Genomic DNA, 16,186 nt, shown 5'->3' on the forward strand with positions numbered 1-16,186 from the left:
GAACAGTGGTTTCTAATGACACCTCTGCTAAAGTTCACTCACTACATTGATGTTCCCCATACCCAGTACCATCACAGGAAGAAAAATATTCCTAAAAATATTTTATTTCTGGCATAATTTTCACTCTCTCCTCCTACTTCCTTGCTTTTTAAAAGTTTGCATCAAGTGGCAATCAGTGATGCCTGCAATCTGGGACTTTTGCTGGAGCAGAGAAAGAGTTAGATAACAGGAACAGCCAGCTGCTTAACTCCTCCTAAGTGAGGATGAGGTAATGACTTTCAGGCTGGGCAATGAGACAAGGAAGGGAACAGAGCAATAAATAAGGCAAGGAAGGCCCAAAGTGTGCCAAGGGCCAGCAATGAGACTCCCAATCAGCCATGACAGCCAGGTTCAGGCCGTTAGAGGAGGCAAGAAATCTGTAATCAGGGGGAATGGGGCAGCAAAAAAGGATAGCAGGGAGGCAAGCAAGAATCAGAAGTTTGGTTAAGACTGGCTTGGGGGAGTGGGGGAATTACTGGCACCAGGCATCTACGGCAAGAAGGTAGTTGGCTCAGTCAATACCTCCTGAGGCCAGGAGAGCATATGTGCTCCAGAGGGGAGGAAGAGAATGCAGTAGATACCCAGGGAACGTGTTCAAAGAGCTGCTGACAATGCGAATCTGTAGGCCAGAAGGAGGTTGCCCTGGAGATGTGCTTGGGAATCATCAGCAACTAGATAGTAAAGCCATCATGGATAATGGATGAAATCACCCAGATAAAGTATATGGAGAGGGGAAAAAAAGAGGTCAAGATAAAAACCCTGTGGGTACACCAGCATTAAGGAGCAAACTAAACAAAAACCAATGTATGAGGATGAAAAGGACTAAAGGGGTAGTACGAGAGACTTCCCTGGCGGTCCAGTGGTTAAGACCTGGTAGTACGAGGGACTTCCACTGGCGGTCCAGTGGTCCAATGCAGGGGGTGCAGGTTCGACCCCTGGTGGGGGAGCTGAGATCCCACATGCCTCGTGGTCAAAAACCCAAAACATAAAACAGAAACAATATTGTAACAAATTCAATAAAGACTTAAAAAAAAAAAAAGGTCCAAATCAAAAAAAAAAAATCTTAAAAAATAAAGAGGTAGTACAAGATTGGAAGACCATGGTGCCATTAAAAAAAATAGGAGAGGAAGATGACCAGTCTCAGATGCCACAGAGATGCTAAGTGAGGTGAGGGCTGAATTTGGCAGTTAGAAGGTTATATTAGTCAGGATTTTTCAGAGAAACAGAACCAATAGGCGATATATACATATACAGGTATATATAGAGAGCTATGTATATAATATACATATGTGTATAAAGTGTATAATGATGTGCACAGCTATGTAGATGGAAATAGATACAGTTATATATCGATATCTACATATCTATATGTTATCTATATCTAAATTTATTATAAGGTATTGGCTCATGTGACTATGCAGACAGAAGTGCCCTGGTCTGTTGTCTGCAAGCTGGAGACCCAGGAGAGCCGGTGGTATAGTTTGAAGACCCAAGAGCCTCAGGGGCTACTGGTGTAGATTTCATTGGGGGTCTGAAGGCCTGACAACCAGGGATACTGAGGGCAGAGGAGATGGATGTCCCAGCTCAAGCAGTCAGCCAGAGAGGGCAAATCCAATCTTTCTCCACCTTTTTGTTCTATTCAAGTCTTTAGCACATTGTGTGATGCCCACTTACCTCGGGCAGGCCATCTGCTTTACTCAATCCACCAATCCAAATGCTAATCTCTTCTAGGAACCCCCGCACAGACACATCCAGAAATAACATTAATAAGATATCTGGGCACCCCATGGTCCAGTCAAGTTGCCACATAAAATTAACCATCACAGGAGTTGTAGGTTACTTTTGCAAGAATAAGTTCACAGAAGCCAGCCTGGGGAGTACTGAGAGAGTGGCAGTGAGGAAGTGGCGTGGTAGTGCCCCACGGATTTTTTTCTTAGAAGCATCACTTTTAGGAAAAGGATATACATTTGAAAGAAGTTTTTTTCTTTTTTCTTTTTTTTTAAATGGAGGGAGAGACATGTTTTTAGGCTGAGAGGAAGAAGAAAGAAGAATATAGAAATTGAAAATCCAGAAGAGAATGAACAATTCAAGCTGTAAGATCCTGGAGAATATGTGTGTGTTGGGGGGAAGGTTTATGTAAAATAATAACCTGACCATGAATGTGGTTATTGGCTCTGTGAAGGATGAGGAAGAGGTAGCAGGTGAAGAAGCCTGAGGGCTCCGGGAGGAGAGAACACGGTGCAGCAGCCCTGAGATAGGCAGGGGGGTGGGGGGCGGTTGGAGGGCAGCATGACAGGCGTGCAGAAGCCAGGGAAAGGTGCAGGGCCACCAGGCCAGGATGCAAGCCAGAGACAGGCCTGAGGGAAGGCATCAAACAGGTATTAAGCAGGAGAGTGATATGATCAGAATCCTTGTTGGATAGTTTCAATGTTCTTCTGATAAACAACAGTCACTTATTGAGAGTGAGAAGGGCAGGGGTGTGAACTGGGGGCCTGAGGAGAGTGCATAGAATTGCAACCCCCTTGGAGGATGAATAAGAGATGCCTGGGAGCCCTCTCGATTCCTCCTTCAGATATTACGACCTCACAATTCATCCAAGAGTGGTTTCCTTTTCTTTCTAAAGTTACCTCTGGTACTTTATTACCAAAATCTAAATATATTTATGTGTACATATATATATAATATTTCTAAACACAGATTTCTTTATATATTATATGGCTCGAATTATATATACATTTCTAAATATATATAATTTATATTTCTGAATACACACACATGTGCATGTCAGATGACTAATTGTTTTTTTTTTTTAACATCTTTATTGGAGTATAATTGCTTTACAATGGTGTGTTACTTTCTGCTGTATAACAAAGTGAATCAGCTATACATATACATACATCCCCAAATCTCATCCCTCTTGCGTCTCGTTCCCACCCTCCCTATCCCACCCCTCTAGGTGGACACAAAGCACTGAGCTGACCTCCCTGTACTATGCGGCTGCTTCCCACTAGCTATCTATTTTACATTTGGTAGTGTATATATGTCCATGTCACTCTCTCACTTCGTCCCAGCTTACCTTCCCCCTCCCCATGTCCTCAAGTCCATTCTCTATGTCTGCGTCTTTATTCCTCTCCTGCCCCTAGGTTCTTCAGAAAGCTTTTTTTTTTTTTTTTTTTACATTTCATATATCTGTTAGCATACAGTATTTGTTTTTCTCTTTCTGACTTACTTCACTTTGACAGTCTCTAGGTCCATCCACCTCGCTACAAATAACTCAGTTTCGTTTCTTTTTATGGCTGAGTAATAGTCCATTGTATATATGTGCCACATCTTCTTAACCCATTCATCTGTCGATGGACACTTAGGTTGCTTCCATGTTCTGGCTATTGTAAATAGACCTGCAATGAACATTGTGGTACATGACTCTTTTTGAATTATGGTTTTCTCAGGGTATATGCCCAGTAGTGGGATTGCTGGGTCGTATGGTAGTTCTATTTTTAGTTTTTTAAGGAGCCTCCATACTGTTCTCCATAGTGGCTGTATCAATGTACATTCCCACCAACCTTGTAGGAGGGTTCCCTTTTCTCCACACCCTCTCTAGCATTTATTGTTTGTAGACTTTTTGATAATGGCCATTCTGGCCAGTGTGAGGTGATACCTCATTGCAGTTTTGATTTGCATTTCTCTAATTATTAGTGATGTTGAGCATCCTTTCATGTGTTTGTTGGCAATCTGTACACCTTCTTTGGAGAAATGTCTATTTAGGTCTTCTGCCCATTTTTGGATTGGGTTGTTTGTTCTTTTAATATTGAACTGCATGAGCTGTTTATATATTATGGAGATTAATCCTTTGTCCATTGATTCGTTTGCAAATATTTTCTCCCATTCTGAGGGTTGTCTTTTCATCTTGTTTATGGTTTCCTTTGCTGTGCAAAGGCTTTGAAGCTTCATTAGGTCCCATTTGTTTATTTTTGTCTTTATTTCCATTACTCTAGGAGGTGGATCAAAAAAGATCTTGCTGTGATTTATGTCAAAGAGTGGTCTTCCTATGTTTTCCTCTAAGAGTTTTATAGTGTCTGGTCTTACATTTAGGTCTCTAATGCATTTTGAGTTTATTTTTGTGTATGGTGTTAGGGAGTGTTCTAATTTCATTCTTTTACATGTAGCTGTCCAGTTTTCCCAGCACCACTTATTGAAGAGACTGTCTATTCTCCATTGTATATCCTTGCCTCCTTTGTCATAGATTAGTTGACCGTAGGTGAGTGGGTTTATCTCTGGGCTTTCTATCTTGTTCCATTGATCTATATTTCTGTTTTTGTGCCAGTACCATATTGTCTTGATTACTGTAGCTTTATAGTATAGCCTGAAGTCAGGGCGCCTGATTCCTCCAGCTCCGTTTTTCTTTCTCAAGATTGCTTTGGCTATTCGGGGTCTTTTGTGTTTCCATACAAATTGTGAAATTTTTTGTTCTAGTTCTGTGGAAAATGCCTTTGGTAGTTTGATAGGGATTGCACTGAATCTGTAGATTGCTTTGGGTAGTATAGACAGTTTCACAATGTTGATTCTTCCAATCCAAGAACATGGTATATCTCTCCATCTGTTTGTATCATCTTTAATTTCTTTCATCAGTGTCTTATAGTTTTCTGCATACAGGTCTTCTGTCTCCTTAGGTAGGTTTATTCCTAGGTATTTTATTGTTTTTGTTGCAATGGTAAATGGGAGTGTTTCCTTAATTTCTCTTTCAGATTTTTCATCATTAGTGTATAGGAATGCAAGACATTTCTGTGGTATAATTTTATATCCTGCTGCTTTACCAAATTCATTGATTAGCTCTAGTAGTTTACTGGTAGTATCTTTGGGATTATGTATGTATAGTATCATGTCATCTGCAAACAGTGACAGTTTTACTTCTTCCTTCCGATTTGGATTCTGTTTATTTCTTTTTCTTCTCTGATTGCTGTGGTTAAAACTTCCAAAACTATGTTGAATAATAGTGGTGAGCGTGGACAACCTTGTCTTGTTCCTGATCTTAGAAGAAATGGTTTCAGTTTTTCACTATTGAGAATGATGTTGGCTGTGGGTTTATCATATATGGACTTTATTATGTTGAGGTAAGTTCCCTCTATGCCTACTTTCTGGAGGGTTTTTATCATAATGGGTGTTGAATTTTGTTGAAAGCTTTTTCTGCATCTATTGAGACGATCTTATGGTTTTTCCCCTTCAGTTTGTTAATATGGTATATCACATTGATTGATTTGCGTATATTGAAGAATCCTTGCATTCCTGGGATAAACCCCACTTGATCATGGTGTATGATCCTTTTAATGTGCTGTTGGATTCTCTTTGCTAGTATTATGTTGAGGATTTTTGCATCTATGTTCATCAATGATATTGACCTGTAGTTTTCTTTTTTTATGGCATCTTTGTCTGGTTTTGGTATCAGGGTGATGGTGGCCTCATAGAATGAGTTTAGGAGGGTTCCTCCCTCTGCTATATTTTGGAAGATTTTGAGAAAGATAGGTGTTAGCTCTTTTCTAAATGTTTGATAGAATTCACCTGTGAATCCATCTGGTCCTGGGCTTTTGTTTGTTAGAAGATTTTTAATCACAGTTTCAACTTCAGTGCTTGTGATTGGTCTGTTTATATTTTCTATTTCTTCCTGGTTCAGTCTCAGGAGGTTGTGCTTTTCTAAGAATTTGTCCATTTCTTCCAGGTTGTCCATTTTATTGGCATATAGTTGCTTGTTGTAATCTCTTATGATCCTTTGTATTTCTGCAGTGTCAGTTGTTACTTCTCCTTTTTCATTTCTAATTCTATTGATTTGAGTCTTCTCCCTGTTTTTCTTGATGAGTCTGGCTAATGGTTTATCAATTTTGTTTATGTTCTCAAAGAACCAACTTTTAGTTTTATTGATCTTTGCTATCGTTTCCTTCATTTCTTTTTCATTTATTTCTGATCTGATCTTTAGTATTTCTTTACTTCTGCTAACTTTGGGGTTTTTCTGTTGTTCTTTCTCTAATTGCTTTAGGTGTAAGGTTAGGTTGTTTATCTGAGATGTTTCTTCTTTCTTGAGGTAGGATTGTATTGTTATAAACTTCCCTTTTAGAACTGCTTGTGCTGCATCTCATAGGTTTTGGGTCATCATGTTTTCATTGCCATTTGTTTCTAGGTATTTTTTTATTTCCTCTTTGATTTCTTCAGTGATCTCTTGGTTATTTAGTAGTGTATTGTTTAGCCTCCATGTGTTTGTATGTTTTACAGATTTTTTTCCTGTAATTGATATCTAGTCTCATAGTGTTGTGGTCAGAAAAGATACTCGATACAATTTCAATTTTCTTAAATTTACTGAGGCTTCATTTGTGACCCAAGGTATGATCTATGCTGGGACTGTTCTATGAGCACTTGAGAAGTAAGTGTAATCTACTGTTTTTGGATGGACTATCCTATAAATATCAATTAAGTCCATCTTGTTTAAAATATCATTTAAAGCTTGTGTTTCCTTATTTATTTTCATTTTGGATGATCTGTCCATTGGTGAAAGTGAGGTGTTAAAGTCCCCTAATATGATTGTGTTACTGTTGATTTCCCCTTTTATGGCTGTTAGCATTTGCCTTATGTATTAAGGTGCCCCTATATTAGGTGATAAATATTTACAATTGTTATATCTTCTTCTTGGATTGATCCCTTGATCATTGTGTAGTGTCCTTCTTTGTCTCTTATAATAGTCTTTATTTTAAAGTCTATTTTGTCTGATATGAGAATTGCTACTCCAGCTTTCTTTTGATTTCCCTTTGCATGGAATATCTTTTTCCATCCCCTCACTTTCAGTCTGTATGTGTCCCTAGGTCTGAAGTGGGTCTCTTCTAGACAGCATACGTACAGGTCTTGTTTTTGTATCCATTTAGCCAGTCTACGTCTTCTGTTTGGAGCATTTAATACATTTACATTTAATCCATTTAAGGTAGTTATCGATGTTCCTATTACCATTTTCTTAATTGTTTTGGGTTTGTTATTGTAAGTCTTTTCCTTCTCTTGTGTTTCCTGCCTAGAGAAGTTCCTTTAGCATTTGTTGTAGAGCTGGTTTGATGGTGCTGAATTCTCTTAGCTTTTGCTTATCTGTAAAGGTTTTAGTTTCTCCATCGAATCTGAATGAGATCCTTGCTTGGTAGAATAATCTTGGTTGTAGGTTTTTCCCTTTCATCACTTTAAATAAGTCTTGCCACTCCCTTCTGGCTTGCAGAGTTTCTTCTGAAAGATCAGCTGTTAACCTTATGGGGATTCCCTTGTATGTTATTTTGTTGCTTTTCCCTTGCTGCTTTTAATATTTTTTCTTTGTATTTAACTTTTGATAGTTTGATTAACATGTGTCTTGGTGTGTTCATCCTTGCATTTATCCTGTATGGGACTCTCTGTGCTCCCTGGACTTGATTGACTATTTCCTTACACATATTAGGAAGGTTTTCAAGTATAATCTCTTCAAATATTTTCTCAGTCCCTTTCTTTTTCTCTTCTTCTTCTGGGACCCCTATAATTTGAATGTTGGTGTGTTTAATGTTGTCCAGAGGTCTCTGAGATTGTCCTCAATTCTTTTCATTCTTTTTTCTTTATTCTGCTCTGCAGTAGTTATTTCCACTGTTTTATCTTCCAGGTCACTTATCCGTTCTTCTGCCTCAGTTATTCTCCTATTGATTCCTTCTAGAGAATTTTAAATTTCATTTATACTGTTGTTCATCATTGTTTGTTTGCTCTTTAGTTCTTCTAGGTCCTTGTTAAACGTTTCTTGTATTTTCTCCATTCTATTTCCAAGATTTTGGATCATCTTTACTATCATTACTCTGAATTCTTTTTCAGGTAGACTGCCTATTTCCTCTTCATTTGTTTGGTCTGGTGGGTTTTTACCTTGCTCCTTCATCTGCTGTGTATTTCTCTGTCTTCTCATTTTGCTTAACTTACTGTGTTTGGGGTCTCCGTTTTGCAGGCTGCAAGTTCATAGTTCCCGTTGTTTTTGGTGTCTGCTCCCAGTGGGTAACATTGGTTCAGTAGGTTGTGTAGGCTTCCTGGTGGAGGGGACTGGTGCCTGTGTTCTGGTGGATGAGGCTGGATCTTGTCTTTCTGGTGGGCAGGACCATGTCTGGTGGTGTGTTTTGGGTGTCTGTGAACTTATTATGATTTTAGGCAGCCTCTCTGCTAATGGGTGGGGTTGTGTTCTTGTCTTGCTAGTTGTTTGGCATGGGGTGTCCAGCACTGTAGCTTGCTGGTCGTTGAGTGGAGCTGGGTCTTAGCGTTGAGATGGAGATCTCTGGGAGAGCTTTCGCTGTTTGATATTACATGGGGCTGGGAGGTGTTTGGTGGACCAATGTCCTGAACTCGGCTCTCCCACCTCAGAGGCTCAGGTCTGACACCCGACCAGAGCACCAAGACCCTGTCAACCACACGGCTGCAAACACAGAGTCATTTCCAATCTCAGCTCCCAGATGGCTAATTGTTTATTTCAGATGAGTAATTGCTGCCTTAAGCTGTTGGTGACACTGTACCACCTATGGATAAAATGCATACAGCACCATCAGGAGTTAATCTTTGCCTTTCGGTGAGGGACACTGTGTTAGGCCTGATGTATATGAGGATGGAGAAGACAAGGTCACCTTGCCAGGATTTTAGAGTTTGGTTAGGAGATAAGATGTATCCACAGGAATCAACATTATCCCAAGATGGTGAGAGCCAAGTGCCACTAAGGAAGTTCTGTATCAAAAGGAAAGTGACACTAAGGAAAGAGTTAATATTAACTGAGCAGCTGTCAGTGTATTTGCTTATTTAAATCCTCCCAAGGGATCCATGGGATTATATTATCCTCTTTTTTGGACCCAAGGAGGCTTCAGCTCAGAGAGGTTAATTTGCCCAAAACAAATCAGGTGGAGAGCTTGTGCAGGCTCCCTCTGTTGCACGTTGTATTTTCATTAGTTGCTGTCTGCAATGACCCTCCCCAACCAGTTCTTGATTAAATTGTGTTTTGACGTCTCTCTATGTTCTCCATCCTGGATTACTAGCACAATGCCTCCGGTTCTGCCAACACTCCTTACGTCTGTCACCAGTCAGACCAGGCTGACCTACCTTTATCTGAACTAAACCTAAAGGTATTGGCATAATTGAGCCTTTGGTTCTGTGTCTTCACTCTTGCTAAGTTAGGTGGCCCTTTTGTTTTTGTTGAGATACTTTGTGGTGTTTTGTTCTAGTATTCTTGTTTTTAATGGGCAAAGCTGCACCATTTTTACTGTTTGTGCCTCAGCTGGAAATGAGGCTTCAGCTTTAATTAACCCGAGCAATCTGCTGCTGCACGGCCCAGAGTCTTCAAACCTACTTTTGAAACTTGCCTGTGATGCTCTGGAATTAAGTGATGTTGAAGTGACTAATGTTGATGAGATTTAAGTGGGATTTAAAGGTGGAAGAAGGATCAAGTCCTCCCATAGTTTAGAGATACGTTTTGAGGTTACTTTGAATTACTGGAAAGTTAAAAACTACACTGATGTAAAAGATGGAGCTTTAAAACACAAATAAGAGCATAGTTTATTACTGTATTACCAATTTATCAGTGTTATTTTACATCTCTTTATAATTATTATTATTAATGGTATAATCAAAGTTTGATGTGTTTTTTTTTAAAATTACTCCCTCCTGAGTGGATTGTCATTTCAAGGGTTTTTAAACAGTTGCCAACATTTTAATATTATATTCTCATCACATGATTAACTGTCAATATGTTCCTTGTGTGGAAGAAGTTTACGTGAGCTGAGTGTTCATTAGCTTCACTTCAGGCAGTTTCAACAAGAAAGGAAATAAAAATGAGCTTGGCAAGCATGTGGGCTTCTTGTCTTATGTAAGCTGGCTTACATCCCACCTCCTGTGGGTAGAGCAGAAAATGGAAGGGCAAGAAATGGTGGTGCTAAACTCCTACCCATGGTTCCAGATGGAAAGAAGTAGGAATCCATCATGTTTATAAACTAGTGAAAGAAATGAATACATGCTCCAAGGCCACAATGTTTGCCCTTTCTGCTCCATACCTCTGATGGCTTACACATTTTAAATCCCCAAATGCTGTTCAAGAAAGAGGAGCAGTTTATCCTGGTCAAAGCACTTGGATAGAGTTATACAAACTTCATAGTCAAGAAATGAGACCTAGGACCTGGCTATGTTTCAGAATTCCATTGCTGGCTTTTACTCTACAAAGATTCCAGGAGGTGGGAGACTAACAGGGTGTACTCCTAGATGTACACAAGATCCTGTAGGGCTCAGGAAGCCACAAGGAATATGTTCTGTGAATTTATCCAAACAATTAAATCCCTCAGCCTCCTTCTTCCAGGAGAGGGTGTCCTGGCAGGGATCTTGGCCTAAGCATGAAACCTTTTTTTGTTTTTATTTTGTTTTAGATTTGTATTTTGTTGTTTTCCCTTCATATTTTATTAAATTTCTAAAGGGTTATCATAAACATTATTTTCAATGTTTCCCCCTTTTTCTTTTTCTAAATTTATTTATTTGGTTGCACCGAGTCTTAGTTGCAGCAGGCATACTCCTTAGTTGTGGCACGTGTGCTCCTTAGTTGTGGCCAGCAGGCTCCTTAGTTGTGGTATGTGAACTCTTAGTTGCAGCATGCATGTGGGATCTAGTTCCCGGACCAGGGGTCGAACCTGGGACCCCTGCACTGGGAGTGTGGAGTCTTAGGCACTGAGCCACCAGGGAAATCCCTCCCCCTTTTTCTTTATCTTGAAAGGAAAGAAATACTGAAAATGGGAAGGCCTTGAAGAATAACAAAGAAGTGTTGGCTTTCTTCTCCAATCTCCCTGATCCCATAATTTTCACTCACAAAGAAGAGTAGAAGAACGTACAAGGTAGAGTGAATTATAGGAGCTAAGAACCAATATGCATGACATGAAAGGAGCAAAGGGAGTAAAGCATGAAAACCTGGTCTGGGGACAAGTTGTGAAGGCTCTTGAATGCCAGAATAGTTGGAATTTAGACTTTGTTCCATGAGCAATATGGAGCCCTCAAAGCCTTCAAAAGATGAGATGTGATCATACTTATCCTTTAATTAACTGACTTTGGAATCAGTGTAGAGAATGGATTGGGAAGGCATCCAGAATACCAGTTAGGAGGTGGTTGAAATAGTTCAGGAAAGAAGATGACGGCACAAATTAAGGCAGTTTTGGTATAAATGAGCCATATTGGAAAAATTACGTTAGAGAAAGTATTTATGAGATGTAGTCATATGAAAGGCAAAAAGATAACTTGGAGAAAAGTAATGCCCTAAATGATGAGCCTGAGACAAAAGGCTCATTAATCAAGAAGGCATTCATTGTAGCAGAGAAATTTAGTGTGTTTTGTGTTAGAAATGTTGAATTTGAAGTGTCCTTGTGACATCCAAATGAAGGTATCCAGACAGTTAGAACCTTGGAGCTGGGGTTCAGCAAAAAGGTTGAGACTGAAGATGAATATTTGCAAGTCATCAGTGTAGTCAAGATAGGGGAAATCTCCTAAGTGGATGAGGTTGCCCGTAGGGAGAGAGTCTAGCATGGAGGAAGAGATGGCCCAGGACAGAACCCTGTCGTGGAGGAGTTGCCAGGGGAGACTAAGAAGGTGCCACCTGAGATAAAAGGACCACATTGCAGAAGCCGAGGGAATCAACTGAAGAAGGAGCAGTTATTTAGAAAGAACATTCAAAGGAAATGTTAAGTTTGGGCCATAAGGAAGTCACTGGTGGCCTTTTGAGAAGACAGTTGTCAAGGAACGAGAGGCCAGAATGGGGTCTTAGTTGTTGAGGCATGAACGGGAAGCAAGGAAGCATACAGGAGCACAAAGGCTGCTCTTGGGAGACTCTGTAGTGAAGGAAAGAAGGGAAATGTGGCTTGAAAGGAAGAAATTGCTATTTGCATAGTTCTCTAGTTTGCAAGCACTTTCCCATCTGTTAGGCTACTTGATTCCCAGGACAACTCAGGAGGCAGGAAGGGCAAGTATTAATCTGCCTGGGAACAAAATGAGGTCAAAAAGAGATTAAAAGTCTTGCCCAAGGTCATCTGTACCAAATAAATGGGAGAACTGAGTTTAGAATTCAGGTTATTTGGCTCGTAATCCAATCATCTTTCCACTGCGCCCAAACAGAGCATTTCTAAAGTGTTTGCTCTATTTGGATATTGGATACTAGAGGGCATTAAGCTCCTTCTTATAGGGGTTTTGATCTTATCTGGGAGGCAATGGGGGGCCACCGGAAGGTTTTGTGCAAGAGAAGGACACGTTTAAGTCAACGCCCGAGGGAGACAAATCTGGCAGTGAGGTGTGGGTTATCTTAGTGGAACTGACACCTCGGGGTAAACCATTAGGACGTGGCTTCAAACCGGGACACAGCTTAAATAAACATCGAATTACATGCTGAGAAAGTTACTTCTATTCAGTTCTGTGCATCTTCTTCTGTTTGTGTTAAGGAGAGGGACTCAGCTTGCCAGTATCTTTTTACACCCCTCAAACACTCCGTAAGCTCTTTTTTTCCCCCTAAACTCCCTTTTGAACAAAGAGAGAACAAGCCTCAGGCTGAGAACATCTTCAAGAAACTGTATTTTGCTAGACCTGAACTACATCGCTTTGTGTTCACTCTATTTTATGAGCACTTTCCAGTTGTGACAAGTAGTACTGATTTCTCATCTATTATAATGATAGAAACGTTACTATCAAATACATCTAAGTGAAAAATGTCAGATTAAGGAAAAATATTAAGTCAATTTTAAGACAAATAGTGCATACATATGGGAAAGAAGCACTATGAATGTGCATTCTAATGACTATAAAGTTTAGGAACTTCTGGTCTTGGAGACTATTATAATAGGAGTAATGAGAATTTAGTCCAGGGTGGGATGATGGCAGTGGAAACAAAGGAGGCTCTGATAGACATTTTAGGGGAGTTAAAGGAGAGGACAGTTATCTACGTGGGGTATTTTCTGCATCATTTCCCAGGATGCTTATGGCTGCAATAAGAGAAAACTTAAATGAAAATGGCTTATGCAGTGCATTGAATTTATTTTCTCAGATAACAAGAAGCCCCAAGGTAAGGGAGCTCCAGGATTGGTTAAATCAGTGGCCCATTGACATCACTAAGGACTCAGCTTCGCTCCACCTTCCAACCTCAGCAAATAAGCTTTGTCCTCAGGGCCGCAAAGTGGCTGACGGTGGTTGGAGCAGTCCTATCGTGACATCTGATGCTTCAATGCAAGACGAACACATCTCTTCTGGAGATGAAGAAACCTTTTCCTGAAGGCACCTCCACCAAAAGATTTTCCTGCAGGAATCATGTCACATATCAGGTGTAAACATTCACCGCAAAGGAGGATAAAATTAGCATAACTAATCTAGACTAATTAGGATTTATTCTCTGAGCTAGGGATACAGATCCTTTCCTGAAGGATGGCGTTCTCAAGGTAACAGGGGCTCCGTTAACAAATATGGCTGGTAGGCAGTCAACCATTTACAACTTATACCAGTGTTTCTGAAATTTCTCAAATTAACCCTTGAACATAAGTGGGAAGTTCTTGAGGCTTGTGGTTCTTTATTTTCAAAAAATTTATTTGGCTTGTCTCTCCATGTGTTGGATTAAGGCAGAATGGAATACTTCCTCTGCAAAATCAACTTCTGGTTTAGTGATGCACATCGAGGGTGCGATGCGGAATGTCTGAGGAGATAAAGGAAAATAGAGCAACGGATCATCATAGAATCAACTATGACTTCAAGGAAATGCACTAGGTTAAGAATCCAACACCTTGTTTTCATGACATGCCTTATATTTCCCTCAAGGGTTCATCTCCTCCCTCCCCAGTGCTGTATCCAGGCCATTCATCCTCTAGTCTCAAAAACTCTGGTACCATCCGCTCGGCCCCTTTTCCTTTTTGTCACCTGCTGACCTCCTGGTCCTTCCACCACCTCCACTGAGGTCTTAGGCCTCTATCTACCCTCCGTTTCTGCCATCACCGAGGTTGCCTTCTGTGTCCCTGTGTGCAACCCAACAAACTAGCGTCTCAGTTTCTTGATCGCCACAACTCCCGGAACCTTCATCTGCGCTCCTCTGCATCCACTCACAGCCCAGGCCAGCACCACAAGCCTCCTCTTCACTAGGAATTCTTCCATTTCTGACCCCACTGCATCTGCCCTTCCCATGAACACTTCAGTCTCCTCCCTCCATGATCTTCAGGTCTGTCACCCCCCTCAGATCTCATCCTCCTCTTCCTACCCAGCTTGGAGCACAGGGTTGAGGATATGAACCCCTCTCTCACCTGCCCCCTCACTTTGCTTGCCTTCCTCCCCTTCCGCTGCTGCACACACACAGCAAAGTCCCAGGTCCGATCAAAGCTATAATAGAACTGTTTTGCTCCAACACAGAGAGCTGAGAAGTGGTAAAGAAAATCCCACCACTGGTGGACAAACACCACAGGAAATGCAGGGTCCTACTTCTGCTGGTGTCCTAAACGTTCAGGCCCTCTCTCCTTTGCCATTCTAATTCCCAGTCCTCTCAATTTCCTCACTCAATTCCTACACCCCTCACTCTGTTTCATAGACAATCTTGCCTCATGCCCCTCAGAAGCTGTCAAGCAAGACCTTTCTATAAACTTGCTTGCTCCCACGTGCATTCTTATATCCTAGCCTGAAGGTTCAAGGAACTAACCGTCTACGATTCGACTCCGAATTTTCTACCTGTGCCTTTGGCCCTTGCTTCTCCCATCACCTTCCCTCCAGGAAACACCCCTGCATTCTCTCGCATCTTCACCTTCTCCTCAACTTCCCCTCAGCCTATAAACAAGCAGGCTTACAGCTCTCATAATCTAAATCCAAGCCACACATAAAACCACAGATAATAGCCAGAACATGGAAGCAACCTAAGTGTCCATCGACAGATGAATGGTTAAAGAAGATGTGGCACATATATGCAATGGAATATTACTCAGCCATAAAAATAAACGAAATTAAGTTATTTGTAGTGAGATGGATGGACCTAGAGTCTGTCATACAGAGTGAAGTAAGTCAGAAAGAGAAAAACAAATACTGTATGCTAACACATATATATGGAATCTAAGAAAAAAAAAAAAAAGGTCATGAAGAACATAGGGGTAAGACGGGAATAAAGACACAGACCTACTAGAGAATGGACTTGAGGACACGGGGAGGGGGAAGGGTAAGCTGTGACAAAGTGAGAGAGTGGCATGGACATATATACACTACCAAATATAAAATAGATAGCTAGTGGGAAGCTGCTGCATAGCACAGGGAGATCAGCTCGGTGCTTTGTGACCAGCTAGAAGGGTGGGATAGGGAGGATGGGAGGGAGACACAAGAGGGAAGAGATACGGGAACATATGTATATGTATAACTAATTCACTTTGTTATAAAGCAGAAACTAACACACCATTGTAAAGCAATTATACTCCAATAAAGATGTTAAAAAAAAAAAAAAACCACAGATAAACATGTGTTGACCCTCCTGGTCTCTTCCAGCTACCATACATATACTATCCTTCCTTTTATCAAACTTATAAAAATAAAAAGACTGGTTGATGCTCTTGGCCATCACTTTCCACTCTGCCTTCCCTCTATTCACATCTCAACGCACTGCAGCTTGGTTTCTGTCCCATCAGCCTTCCGGCCCCACTCTGGCTAAAGCTGCCAGTCAGCTGCTAAGCGCAGAATCCAGTGGGCACGTTCCAGCCCTTAGCCTTTCTGGCCTTCTCTTCTGCATCTGGCACTTCTGTCGCTCCCCCTTCCAGAACCTCCCCACTCTCTTGCTTCCATGACTCCACACCCTCCTAGCTCTCCTCACAGCTCTCCACCCGTTTTGTGTCTCCATCTGGGTACCTCTTCTTCCACCTGCGCTTTAAAAGTTGACATGACCCAGGCGTCTATCCTCATCTCTCTGTATTTCGCATCTAGACTCCCTTCCCAGGAGATTTCCTCCTCTCCCCACTTCTATGCTGATGACCCCCAAATCGTGATCCTCACCTCGATTCTTTCCTCTGAGCTACAGACTTGTCTATAGATAGAAGGGGACCAAGTTCAAAGCTGCACTCATCCCTTTATACCCAAGTCCTGGGCATTTCACTGTCAGATTGCTCTCTGGATGTCTCCT

The 16,186-nt window shown here is 41.1% G+C and overlaps 1 protein-coding gene across 2 annotated transcripts in view; it reads right to left on the reverse strand.

The window, feature by feature from the left end:
• Positions 1-13,559: 13,559 nt before the first annotated feature.
• The window catches only part of AGXT2 (alanine--glyoxylate aminotransferase 2), a 46,787-nt gene continuing 44,160 nt past the window's right edge, over positions 13,560-16,186 (reverse strand). For both annotated transcript variants that reach the window (XM_061187694.1, XM_061187695.1), the window contains exon 14: positions 13,560-13,744. In XM_061187694.1, coding sequence (XP_061043677.1) covers positions 13,637-13,744 — 108 coding nt within the window. In that variant the 3' untranslated portion in view covers positions 13,560-13,636. The remainder of the gene's footprint in view (positions 13,745-16,186) is intronic.

The sequence above is a fragment of the Eubalaena glacialis genome, chromosome 4, assembly GCF_028564815.1.
Source record: "Eubalaena glacialis isolate mEubGla1 chromosome 4, mEubGla1.1.hap2.+ XY, whole genome shotgun sequence".
Classification (NCBI taxonomy): Eukaryota; Metazoa; Chordata; class Mammalia; order Artiodactyla; family Balaenidae; genus Eubalaena; species Eubalaena glacialis.